Source organism: Centruroides sculpturatus, unplaced genomic scaffold (assembly GCF_000671375.1).
Source record: "Centruroides sculpturatus isolate CEXI.00-Female unplaced genomic scaffold, Cexi_2.0 scaffold1035, whole genome shotgun sequence".
Lineage (NCBI taxonomy): Eukaryota > Metazoa > Arthropoda > Arachnida > Scorpiones > Buthidae > Centruroides > Centruroides sculpturatus.
In genome coordinates, this window is record NW_019385222.1 from 210490 (window position 1) to 224766 (window position 14277).

General features: G+C 28.3%; 1 protein-coding gene across 11 annotated transcripts in view; it reads right to left on the bottom strand.

Annotated features, from left to right (window-relative positions):
- Positions 1-785: 785 nt before the first annotated feature.
- LOC111636358 (microtubule-associated serine/threonine-protein kinase 3-like) overlaps positions 786-14277 on the bottom strand; it is an 83091-nt gene continuing 69599 nt past the window's right edge. For all 11 annotated transcript variants that reach the window (XM_023381581.1, XM_023381580.1, XM_023381578.1 and 8 more), the window contains 8 exons: positions 12052-12168; positions 10779-10889; positions 10447-10674; positions 10213-10370; positions 7258-7358; positions 3794-4146; positions 3507-3718; positions 786-3428 (listed from right to left, as the gene is read on the bottom strand). In XM_023381581.1, the coding sequence (XP_023237349.1) occupies positions 1782-3428; positions 3507-3718; positions 3794-4146; positions 7258-7358; positions 10213-10370; positions 10447-10674; positions 10779-10889; positions 12052-12168 (2927 nt within the window). In that variant the 3' untranslated portion in view covers positions 786-1781. The remainder of the gene's footprint in view (positions 3429-3506; positions 3719-3793; positions 4147-7257; positions 7359-10212; positions 10371-10446; positions 10675-10778; positions 10890-12051; positions 12169-14277) is intronic.

Here is a 14277-nt window from a genome sequence, read left to right on the forward strand (position 1 = left end):
ATAAAACATGGCTGAACGGTAAAACTGCCCGCAGCAAATTGACAAGGCACCATTTGTCTTGAAGGTAGGCGATTATAAATTGTCATCAGCTTGTTTTGAATTTAATAATAATTCGAACTTGTTTTTTTCCTCCAGCTATTAGATATAGCAGGAAAAGTATAAGGATCCATCAAAAAATCCAATATTTTTATAATGGGGTGGAAGGTTGATAGCAACTGCAAAAAATGATGCCTATTTGTAGTATTGTTAATACAAATATAGGAATAAAAACTTTATTTTGTCAGGCAAGTCCTGGCAAGCAAATAAACATAAATTTAATGCATTATAACTCACAATTGAAAACAATTCTTAATTCTTCTCTCTTTAGCATAAAACAGTTTTGTTAATTAATTTCCTTTTCCACTTTGAAAGTTAAGTTTAATTTATATTTCTTGATTTTGTATAATGATTTATAATGTTGCAAATTCTTTCTGGTATCAAATTCTAAAACCTCAGGTAAGTAAAAGTTTTTAATCCTAAAATTATGTGATAAAACAGATCAAAATATGTTAAGAAAAACAGTACAATAAAAACTTTTAGTTAAGACACTATTTTTATTCTGTTTATTTTCTAGGCAGTGTTAATTTTTTAGATGCTATCAAGAAAGTTTTTTTATTTATTAAATTTCTGTAAATAATTTTAAAATTCTGATGTAAAAATACAGTATTGATAAACAATAAAATGTATTGTATATTGGAAAATATTTAGATTTACAATATACTTTGAACTGCAAAAATTTGACAACATTCAAATATAAAACACATTTATTTCACTCTAATGTGACAAAGTAAAAACCATAAATTCTATCATCATTTAATTGCTTATATATATGTTTCTCATTAAATTATTTTATTTCATCAACATATTCTAGATAATAGTTACAAATCAATTTTTGGACAGTTTCCAAAGCTCATTTAGTAAATGATACATCACAGACGTCTTTTATCCGAGTTATTTGAACGCATATTCAAATAAGCTTGTGTATTTGTATTTGTGTTTAGTGTTGTGTGTGTGTGTGTGTTTGTATTTGTGTGTATTTTTACATTAACACATTTTATTTTTACATTATGTACATATTTTTGAACAATAAACTAACTATAAAATAGATTGCAACAAGCCTTCCTTACAAGAAGTTAAGAATGTATTATGTACTTTGAGATATAAGATAATATGAAATTAAAACAAAACGACCTGTAATAATTGCTGCTTTTTTCTTTTATAAAGGCAGCTTACAACAACCGATGTTACGAGTTTCAGGCGTAAGTGCCCGCTTCTACGGCGATTGCGTTGTATTTAATATAGTAACAAACATCCGACAGCACGAAATTGATTTTGGATGGAAAATCTGATAGAAATATAAAGAAATACAAATAGAGGAAGACTTTGAATATAATGTTGAGATTAATATACAATTCATAATGATAAGAGGCACAAGTAAATGAGATTTTTAAATATATTAAAACAACTTATATTTACAGAATATGTCCCATTATTTAAAGGAAGATTAGTTTTTGGAAATTTTCTCAAACTTTCAATATATAATATTGTATATGTACACCATTTAAATGATTTGGCTGTATATATACATTTTGTAGAAAAAGAAATGCACTAATAAGCATAACTATACTAGAAGCATCTTGACTGTACAATAACAATAATATAGCTGCCTGTTATACATAAAATCACACATGGCAAAAATTGCAATTAAGATAAATACATAAAAATCACGTAACAGAAATACTTTATCTTTTACTTTCGTAGGAACTCTGAACACTTTTTTTGGAGACATTCCTTTCAACATTTGATGCTTTACTTTGCACGTTTTCGGTATCGCGCGCTCCTTTATCTATTATTTTCTGTTGAATGTTAGAATCTTTTTCGTCCGGTCGAGAAACACTTGAAAATACTTGTGCTTCGGATTTTGGCAGGTAATTAATTTTATCTTTCTTTTCGGCAGTTACACTGCTACTAGATTCATTTACAATAAGACTAGATGATTTGGATTTTTTCTCTTCACAATGTTTAACACTACTACAACTACTGCTGCTGTCAGTGTCTGTAGATGCCTCTATCCTACTTACATCACTATCTCTCTGTTTTGTTTCATAAGATGTTTTAAAATCACTTGAAAGATGGCTCAGTGGTTTTAATTTGGAATTTTGTGAATTAGGTTTAATTGAAGATGATTGTTTGACTTCCTTTTCTAGAGTAGTATGTAAAGATAATTCTTTGTTAGATATATTTGATTTTGTAAAAGATGGTTGAGTTCTTACAACTTTTGTTGAATTATTATTTTGAGTGCATTGTACAATTACTGTTGATGCCCCACTGATAGTTAATTTAGATATACTTGTAGCAAGCGATGGTGATGAAGTGGTTGTGATTACATGTGTTGAAGAAGGTGTTGAAGATAGAGCCAAAGGAGAAGAAATATGACCCGAAAAGGACTCTCTCTTATTTTTTCCTTCGGATGTTTTTGGATGATGACGATCTGGTGACAGTGCACGTCTAAGAAGTGGAGAACCCGGTTCTGCACTTTTTGGCCTCATAAATTTCTTTGAACTTCCTCCAGATTTGCGACAAGAATAACTTTGAACAGATTGAGCATGAGAACTTCCAGAAAGATAAGTGATTGGAAATGCTAATGGAGACGGTGAACGAGTAGGAGAAGTCGAAGGCATTGGTGAAGGTGAAGGTGTTCTTGCGAGAGGAGATAACGGAATATGACCAACAGATTTACGGCGTGGTGAATGAAATGTTTGCGTTAATTTATGTTTTAAGCCATGCAGAGTACTGGGTCTTGTAAACTGTGATGATCCAGCAGGTGAATTTGGAACACTAGATCCAGGAGAGCTACTTTGTGAAGAATTAGAATGAGAAGAATCTGAAGGAGAACATAAGCGATTCAATGGAGGTGAATGTGAACACTTTGTTCTAGTAGGTGATGCGGGCAAACTGTCAGGAATAGAAGAGAAGCCCGTTGCTCTGTGTAATGACTGTAAACTTCGACTGGGTGATAAGGACGTTGCTGAACTTGATACAATTTGATGTATTTCTGCACTGGCTCTCTTGTTGCTTAAACGTCTTAAGAGAGATGCTCGACGCTTTTTTTCTGATCGTACATCATGCTTTCCTTGGCCCGTACGCCTGCGACACGAAAGAGGTCTTCTTGCCATCTTTATCATAGAAGGATTTCGTTTACGACCCCCTGTCTTAATTGTGGTATTATCTAAAGGTGTTGTACGAATATTCATACGATCTCCACCACTTAATATGAGTTGTAATACTTGAGGATGCAAAAGACCTTGAACAGCTTCTCCATTAATATGAGTGATCAGATCTCCAGGATGCAGTCCTGCTTCAAATGCTGGACTATTATGTTCAACACTCTGAAAATAAAATAGTTTTATTTTTTATTGATTTCATTTTGCAATTAACAGATGTGAAAATATTTTAAATAAACTTACAGAAACTAGATGTTGAAGTGTATAAACATCAGTGTCTCCATAATAAACTCGAATAGCACGAATATTGAAACCAAATCCTCTCGGTCCACGACAAATAATGATGGGAGGTTTCAACTGATTAACGAGAGAAGAAAGTTCTCTACTTGGTGAAGTGTCTCTCGAACTGGTACTCGAACCTCCTGGAGAACCAACAGGTGCAGGTATAAAGTCATCTGTTTGAATAAAAGTTATTAAATTATAAATAAAAGAAGCTGAATCAATTATATATTTATCAAATTTTGTCTGACCTGGAGGAACCATGAGAGATAATCCCGAAGCAGAAGCAGATTTTATAACGGAACGAGATTTAGGTTTTTTATTAACATATGCAGGAATATTAGGAACAGTGATTCTGGTGAAGAGTGACTGAGAGAGTTGCAATTTTTCTTGTTTTCCAGTGCTGCATTCTTCAACAGGTGGCAATTCACTATAATCAGGAGCAGATGCAACCAAAGAAGGTCGATTATCTTCCATACTAATAGAAAATCTTGGCAGTACGTCTTTTGAAGTCAGTCTTCTTCTTCGTTGAAGTTGTGGAGAGATTTCTTCTGATTCAGTTTGTGAGGATTCTGGTGTATTAAATTTTGAAGTTTTGGAAATACTGAAAGAAAATTTTTTTATATGTTAGTCAGAATCTAATAAATGAATTAAGGAAAATTAAACACTAATTTAACACTTTATTATATGAATAATATAATTATATATTTAAGTAACTAGATATGTAAATCTTATCATTATTTTCATAACCACAATATAAAAATACGTATGAGCTGCTGATTTTGAAAGTGGGGCAAGTCCATTTTGTGAAAAAAATATTTAAAGCTAATTCTTATTACAAATTAACATAAAATTTATGTTTTTAATCAATTCACACTAAATATCTTTTAATATCAGTATAAATTTGTTACTAGTAATTTATACCGTCAACGATATTTATTGTGTGTTGATTTTGAAAGTGAGGTGAGGCAAGTCCACTCTAAAGAAAAATAGAAAGATATGATGGATTTATTGCCCTATGTACCACCCATTCATCATGAATACTTTAAAAATCTGCACCACCTGAACTAAGAAATATAATTATATGTATGTAACTTATTATATCCACTTTTTCCTATAAAATTAAATTTATTTTTCGTGTTATTGTAGCTTTTCGAAAAAAGTATGAAGTGTTGAAATAAAATAAAATAAATAAGTAAGTAAATAAATAAAGTATTCAATTTTTTGTTATTATAATTATATTCCATTCAAAGAAAATCAACGTTTTCAACAAATCATTACTTTTGAAAGCAAGGCAGGTCCATTGGCGCATACCAAAACCATGATTTTTTTCACCTAACATGGATAACCATTATTGCCTATTAAATTTACATAAAATAAATCTATTACTACTTACGAATATTTTTAATCCTATTCAAATGCAAACCATTAAATATCTAGCAACAACATAAAATGGACTTGCCCCGCTTTCAAAATCAACAGCTCATATAATGAATAAGGATTAGAAAAAACTAATTTATTAATTTTTAACATTATTCATATATTGTATGAATNAGAGAAGAGAATGTGTGTCTTCTCTTTTCATTCTCAATTTGATAATTTTCACAGAATACAAGATGAGCAGTAGAGTAAAAATAAAATTGAAAAACAACAATTTTTCAAAAGTTTTTATATATTTTCCTGCAAACTAAGTCTTTCTGTAAGTTCTCATTTTTCATTTGTCTTGGCTGAAATTGTTATGTATTCTTCAAAATTAGCTATATAAAAGATGGAAAACAAGCTAAGATTCCCACATGCCTATTTTATGTATGTTGATGATTTATCTTCTGAGAAGGAGACATCTTTGTTCATTCGAAATATTCTTATTTCTAAACTAGTTAATTCTCCAACTTTTTACTCTTAATCTCATTTTAAGTTTATTCTACATTAATCTTCTTTTCTAGTTAATTCATTTTTTATTTAAATGCTTTTTAATTTATTATAATTCTATTTCATATTCGTTATATTAGCCTGAAGTTTTCTAATACAGATTGAAAAGTACTTGTTTATTTTTGAAAGTTTTTGTTTTATTTTTAACATTGCTTGATTGGTTTCTGACCTTCTTTACTTACACAAAATATGGACTTTAAGATAGTATCAGTAGCAAAATATTCTCGTTTACTATAAAAATTATTGATGAAATAAAAGTGAACTTAAAAATCTAAAAATGTATATTTAATGAAATTGTATTTTTACAAATTAAAATAAAAATATATTTTAAATTATAAAACTTATCATCTTTATTAATTTCAACACTACTTACAGTAAAATCTGTCTAAAGTAAAAAAAAAAAAAAAAAAAAATCTTCATAGTAGTGATTTTGTATAACTGTTACTATAAGCTAGAAGCCTGTCCAACACAGAAATAGAGCAGGCTTTTGAAACTGAAGAATGCAACTTATAATTTATTTGATGGCCTACGAAACAGTATACTTTATTATATAAAGTATACTGTTTGCCAGGGCTCAACTCTTGTCAAGATGTTTCGGCAAGAGTGTGGATGGATTTTTAGCACCCGTATAAGAGTTGTTTGGACAAGGCTTGTGAATTAGGCATAACTGTTTTTCAACATCCCACAGATTGGAAAACACTGGTATAATCTATATATAATATAAATGGACATGTGTCCCTATATTTCACTTTTCTGCAAAACTACACATTGCACGTGAATGGTGTTTGTATGTGGTAGTAGCCCCAAGTCTCCATTCGTGCATAGGGGTGGTTGCGTCTCGATAGCTATAAGGGTGCGGGAGATATGAGGCTGAAAGTGGTTGAAAGTGTCTTTCTATTTCGAATTTTATGTTCGAATTTGTTCGAATTAAATTCGAACATAAAATTTGAATATTGGTTCGATTATAAAACGATTGTAAACGTTTCAGAAACGTTGAAAAGTGTTCGTTTGACTGGACGTGAACAGGAGACGTTCAGAAATAGAATCGGGACCAGGTCTCTAATTAGTCTGGAAACGGGGGACCTAATTCTTGCATTCTGTGAAAACGGGTAAGATTGGCTATAATGTAATTATCTTAATCTTCACTATCGTTACTTTTTGCCCACAAATAAAAACCCAGCAAAGCGGGTCCTTGCAGCTAGATTCTAGATTACTTAGAAAAACAGTCTTTTATATATAAAAACAACTATATTACATACAAATGTACGAACAAATAAAAACCCAGCGAAGCGGGTCCTTGCAGCTAGTGTATATATAAAAACTCTCTTCTTGCTAATGTCAATGCTCTAATATTTAAATATGAGCTGGATTTCAGGCTGTCATTCAGCCAATAATTTAATCAAACTACAAAATTTGGTCTAAAGATGGGCAATTAAGTTTCTGTGTTGTTTTTATAGACTGATTAATTAATTTATAAGCTTACTGATAAACTGAAAATATGGCTTGTAAACTTTTAGATAAATCTATAGAATCATGATTATGTATTTTATTATACAGATATAATCTTATTTGCACTATTGTATTCACTGCTTGTACTGTACATGCAATGTTTTATACTTAACAATACAGCCATTACAATATTTTACTTTCACATTGAAAAGTAACTAGATTCAAGACTAATAAAAACTATACAATAAAAAGGAAAAGTTTTAATTATTGAATTATTAAGATCTAATAATGGAACAAAAACTTGAAATCAATTCCATAATAAATACATATATATTACCTTTTTTCTGCTAAAAGTGTTTTTGATTTGAAGTTTCCTCCATTTACTTGTTCTTTAAAGATGGCTTTTACAACCGGTTTTTTCTGAACTGTTTCTTTTGTCTATAAATAACATGATTAAATTAAACTTTGACTTCTTACATATTTCAATGATATTTTCAGCAAATGTTAATAATAAAATTTATATTTAGATTCATATTATGAAATGTTTAATGAATAAAAAGTAAAAAATATTTAAATGCTTATATTGTAAATATAATTGTAATAAGTAATTAGTTATAGTAATTTCACTGTCACAAAAATTAAGTATAGCACAAATTTTGTCTGTCACTTGTTCATTGTTTTACATTGGTCACAAAGCATTCTTGTTTTATGATGAAATGCTTCATTTAAACATCTAAATTCACTACAGAGTTTCATTTATATATCATTTCCTTTCTGATAATGATGATAAATACTGCAATATTCTTCCAGAAAATTTCTTCTGAGTTTTTAAAACAGCGTTATTTGTTCTATTCATACTGTTCTCGTCAATTATCGAAATTAAATGATATAAAATTGACTCAACCAGATGTATTTGTCGTCAAAGAGGGAGGAATATCAATAAATTATTGGCTTATAGGTGCAACATGATCACAATATGGGAAAAATCTACTGTAGCACTCTACAAACATGTAAATTTTTCTCTTTAAAGTTGGTTCATAATTTGTGAGTACAGAAAAGAGAAAACAACATTAAATAGGTTTAGTGCACAACACTTCACATATTACTAGTGACATTATTCTATTCTCTTTTGTCAGAGAGAAAAGCTTACAAAAATTCTACTTTTCTTTCTGTTGGTAGCCCACAATCCATTGTGTCCTTCAATGTAGAGACTGATTCTAATCATTTCAATTTTATCAAAGCCGGATTATTTTTGATGGATTGTAATTTATCATTAATATATTTTAACTTAAAATGTGAACAGATATTATCTTTATATGTACATTTTAAACTTAGTGTATTTTCAATGTTTTACATCTCTAGATTTCTTTTAAAAGATAGATAAGCATAAAACATTAATATTTTCCATTCTCTCTTCTCAAATTAATTAGCTGTATATACTCTAATTTTTAAAGGAATTTTTATGACTTTGAAAGGTTAGGCCTATCTAAGCTTAATTTTAAACTACAAGTACTGAAAGCACATGAGTGTCTCTTTTATATTTTGAAGTATGAACACCTATGGGAATAGAATAATACAAAAGAGAAGAGAATGTGTGTCTTCTCTTTTCATTCTCACAAAGTATGATCTGGCCTTTAGTTTGTTATGCCAGATTTACATATCTTACCAGTAAAATTTTCATATCAGTTACTATTTACATATAACTGTTAAATTTTCTTTGTCAGTTTAATTTTTCAAGTGTTTGGTGCATTGGAAAATTTATATTTTGTCACTGCAATTACAAAAGGTCTTGTGAACTTGTTGAAAGTATAGTAGAGCGTTGATTATCCGAATCAATTGGGGACTCGGGTTGTTCAGAAAATCGATTTTTCGGATAACCGATTATGTACAAAAAAATACATTATTAATATAGTATATTAGTATATCCCATGTTTAAATTTTTCTTCGTTGCATGTCGCTTTGCGTTGAATTTTCGTCGATGTTAAGCCTAACGTAGATTTTTTAAAATAATAATTGTGGCTATTGTATCGTTAAAAATTATTTCTTTATTTTGTATAAACAAAATAAATATATTGAAAAATATAAAAACAAAAAAAAATTATACTTTAGAAGTTAATCTAGTATCAAAAACGTTTGATTCAGCACGACACAGTCTGACTGGAACGCTTTCGGTTAACTGACATTTCGGTTGATCAGCATTCGGATAATCGATGCTCTACTGTACATGTCAAATTCCCACTGTAGTCAAATCTCAATACAGCAATTATCAATATAAAGTAAAGTAACTAGAAAGAATACTAAGAAACTATATCATTAATATGAAATATAGCAGAACACAGAGCTTCTAACAAAATTAAAAAGTAAAAAAAGTTGAATGCAACAGAAAAAGATAGTTTGTATATTATAGCCTTAATAGATAAATTACTAAATATTACATTAAAAAACAATTAGAAATTTAAGCAAGAGATTAAATTCTCCTTGAGAATGATTCTTGGAGATTACAGGAAGTTCTATAAGAAAACATTTCTTGTCACAAAAGATTCTACTAGGAAGAATCAGTAAATGATAACAAAGATGAACTGCCTGATTTTGAAATAACAATAAAAGGCATGACGAGCTATGTAAGTTATCTTGTTATTCATTATTATTATTTTTAACAAGAATATTGTATAAGGATCATTTTTATTTGCTTGTGAAAAAACAGTATATTTATTATAAATTTATGTGCAAGGCATATAGTAATAAAATAAAAGTATACAATATCACATTCTTCAAGTTTATATAGCTTTAAAATTTAAAGATTCTTGTCAGGAAATTTAAAACGTTCTAAAATTTATCTTTGTTGAAATAGAAAGAATGAATTAAATTAACTTAGCTTGATTTTATTTATCCTATTTATAGTAATATTAGTCAGTCAATTATCATCAGTACAGGAGAGTTTCAAATTGATTACAATAAAAGGAGAAAGAGAATGACAAATACAAAACACCAAAATGCAAAAAATTTTTCCCATTCATGTTTTAGGCACTGTATAATAGTATCAGAGAACGATAATAAAAAGTCAACAAATGGTATTAAAATGGTGGAAACCACTTGTCAAAAAAAACTCGCCACAATTTAATTATAATTCAATTTGGACACAAGAAGTATGAAAGTAACTTAAGCACTAATAATAATCAATTAGTTATACATAAGTTTTTATGTTAAATTTATAGAAATTCCGCAAATATTCATCTGATAAAATGACAAAGGAAAAAATAATTTTTTAATATAAAAAAATAAGTCAAAATACCTTAAGTAATTTTTCTTCTTGTAATTCTTTTTCAATTTTTGAATAAACTTTTCTATAACGTGGTGAACAAGATGAAAAACTACCAAAAATACAAGTATCATCTGTATCATCTTGCTCTTCTGAATCTTCAATTTCGTGACAATATCTCTCACTGCGTGCTGAAGTGATTAAATTTATAAATTTTAAGTTTTTAGATTAAATATATAGTGGTTTAAATGTTAAAAATGTTTTTACTATCAAAGTAACTGGTGTCTTCATCATCAGTTAACTGTGGAACGAATTCTGCTTTTTGTCGAAGTAAAGAATCCCAATCTATACTCCAGAAAAATGCATGTTCTTTTACTTCATGTGCTCCTCCAGCTCCTAATCTATCAATTGGATTATGTTGAAGTAATTCTGTTATTAAATTTCTAGCATCTTCAGGAACTGGCCAATCTTTTTCATCTGGCCATTCAATCTCATCTATAAAAATGAAATTTTAAATATAATTTATATCTGAATATTGAGTAATTTACTGTGTAAGTTTCTAAAACTAGAAATTTTTTATTTAATAAAAATGTTAATACCATTAATTACATGGGCAAAAAGTTCTTCTGGAGTTTCTCCAAAGAAAGGGACACATCCAATTAAAAATTCATATAAAATTATTCCCATTGACCACCAATCTACAGGTTTCCCTGTAAGAGAAAATTTCATTCTCTCAATTATAGCATTTAAAACACTTAAACAAAATAATGTAAGATAATGTAACCAAAGTTTCTTTTTACATAATTTTTTTGTTTAGGAAAGATTGTGGATATGGAATAGTTTATATAGCATATTTTCATCATTTCTAATTTTTTAATTTGTCTAATAAATTCTCCTTCTAATTATGTTAATAAATGCTAAGGAATGATTTTATAAACAGTTTTATTAAACACTGAACTGTGACAGATTTACACAAACATAATAAAGCATTTCTAATGATTAAATTTACAATGAGATGGCAATGTAACCACCTACCTGTAGCTAAACTGATTTGTATTTATTTATTTACCAGCCTTAAAATAGCCCAATGGATAATCCAGCAAATCATTTGACTATACGTAATAAAACATTATGGTAAATATAATACATTATTATTTGTCTTAATGAATTATTTTAATCCACAAAGAAGCTACTTGGAAAGCTTCATTACAGGAAAATCAATTTAATTTTAACATTTATCATTGTTATTCATGCTAATGCTGAATCATTGTAATCCTATGTATTTTATTTCTAAATGATTATTGTAATTATATCTTTATTAAAATTAGAAATAATTTATATATATACATATTAAGAAGAATATTATGGAATTGATCAAGAAAGATAAACAGAATGTTTAAAAATTGTTTGTCGTCATCTTTCTTGATCAATTTCATAATACAAGTGTTTTAGAGGTGATTTATGATTTAATTAATGCAATAAGTATTAAATATATTAACAAGCAATTATTTATTATGACATCATCACAATGATGGGCTGCAATTTTTAATCATATTTTTTAATTTAAAATATGTTCTCCACCTCAAATTAGTAGTCCCCTGATCATCATACTTTCCTTTAATAATAGTCATGCAAGTCATCTAACACTTTTCAGAGGGAAATTTTTGAATTGAAATCATATGAATTCCAATTTGCATGAGAAGTTTTTATATAGTTAATTGGGGTCTCCTGCCCCTAATCTTTCCATATCTGGTCTTGACTTTCATGTATCTAACTCTGTTCTTGAGAGTAAGGAAAGACAGAACGATGGACAAACAGTGGAAATTTATAGGTCTGCAATTTTTGAAATTGCAGCCCAATTATTGTACTTACCATAACCTTGACGAACAATAACTTCAGGAGCAATATATTCTGGTGTACCATAAACTTGTTTATCATTGAACTGTTTTGATTCTCGATCAATATATCCTTCATATAAATTGGTAGCCACTACAATTAGAGTTTTCATATTATTAGATAAACATAATAATGATTAAAAAGAATATGAAAAATAAAACTTAGAATTATTTTAGTTCTTAATATTCAAAACAGCTAAAAAATAAAATACTTTTTATAATTTAACTTTATGTCCTATTAAAAATCAATCCCAATATCATCAATTATATGTAAGTAATTGTCAAATATCTATTCTTGTTTGTAGAGATAAAAGCCTTTTTTTTACACTTAATATATTGATGTAATCGAATGTAAATTTATGTTAAGAATTAGTATTATTACTACTTTTCAAATTAAAAAAAATTATTTTCTGTTCAAATTGAGAAGATACAATAAACTTAACTGCAAATAAATTTCATTATATTTGATTCTTTCTTGCATATTTAAAAACTGAAGTGTTCATTCCTGATGGAGAATATTATCCAGAAAGTAGCAATATTTGAATAATTGAATGAGTTTAGTAACTTGCAAAAAAGTTAAATGCATTAAATTTTTTTACTGCTTTAATTCCCACCACATCTGCTAATGAAATCATCTGCAAAAATTAATCCTTCATACACATTAATTACCAGTTTTAATTATTTGCTTTTCTATTAATCGTTTTTTCCCTGTATGTTAAATTAATTACTTTTCATTTGTTGTTTTATTTTTATAATCAGTAAAAATTGTCAGATTTATCACTTTGATAAAAAGCCTTGAAAAGTTCTGTGATTAAATTAAATTGGGAATCACTAAAGAATGATTTAATAAATAAGCAAGTAGGATTGGGCTCAGTAAAAACAGCATTTGAGTGGGTGTGCTGAGATTGTTAGTCATGTATCGGTGTGAAGTTCTCAATCATAAGAGCCTTATATCATGAACAAAATGGATTGACAATTATTATTTTTTTGCTGTTTGTTGATTGTAGTTCCATTCTGTGTATTGAATCAAACAAACATAAGTAATAATTTGTTGCCTTCAAACACAATGAAGTGTCTTAGTTTATAAGAATTCATTGTGTTTGAAGCGACACAGTTTGAAGCACAGTTTCAGATTATTAAAATAATTAGTAATGCTATTTATTGTATGTTTATAAGTTATAAAGGTTGCTCTAGTTCAGTGTTTCTCAAAGGGGCAATATCGCCCCCATATGGGTGTTTTTCCATGTTGAGGGGGCGATTAGTAACAACTTATATTTTAGGGGAGCGAAAAACAGTTTTCTGGGCGATATAGTAAAATATTATATTAAGAATACTTAGATATTTTATTCGTTATATCGTACAATAATTAAACAAATAACATTATACTAATCACTAGTCTATTCAATGCAGTACGAATTTGGCGTTAGCTTTGGTCCTCGGCATCGGAATTTTGAAGTGAAGGGGCGATACTACGTTGAACGGGGCGACGATTCGTTAGAGGTTGAGAAACACTGCTCTAGTTCCCACACATCACATATTATACTTCTTATACAAGATGTTCCTTGTTTCCCTTCCTTCTATATGTTCTAAGTGTAGTAAAGTGGTCTATGTCAAATAAAATCTTTTTTGAACCAGAAGGAAGTCCTTCTGTCATCTGTCCCTTCATCCATAATAACCATCATAATCAAAGAAAGTGGCTAAAAGTCTTAACTATCATTTCTATTAAACTGATGTGAACAGATTTGTTTGTGTTTATTATGACAAAAAAAATATAATCAATGTTAGAATATCAATTTAAAATATTTCTTAAATTTACATTAAAATTTCAAAATTATGGAAATTTTTATTATTTAAATATTATATTAAATGAATAAAAAATTATGTATGTGTGCGTTGCTAAATATACAAAATTTATTGTAAGAATAATAACATACAAAACTAAAATATATTGAACCAATATTTTTTTTTCCAAAATTTAATCTGTACTATTTTTAAAAATTTTAATGTGTTAATGTATTGTTTGTAAGTTAGTTCAATTTTATACAAAGTAGAACATGAAAGTTGCCTTTAAGGGATTGAAAATGTTTCTCATGTAATATGATCAAATTATTTAAAATTGTTTAAAAAACATCAAAATGCCAAGTCTTTAATGATTTAAAGACTTTCCATATTAAAATATTTAAAATTCAATATATTTCTATTA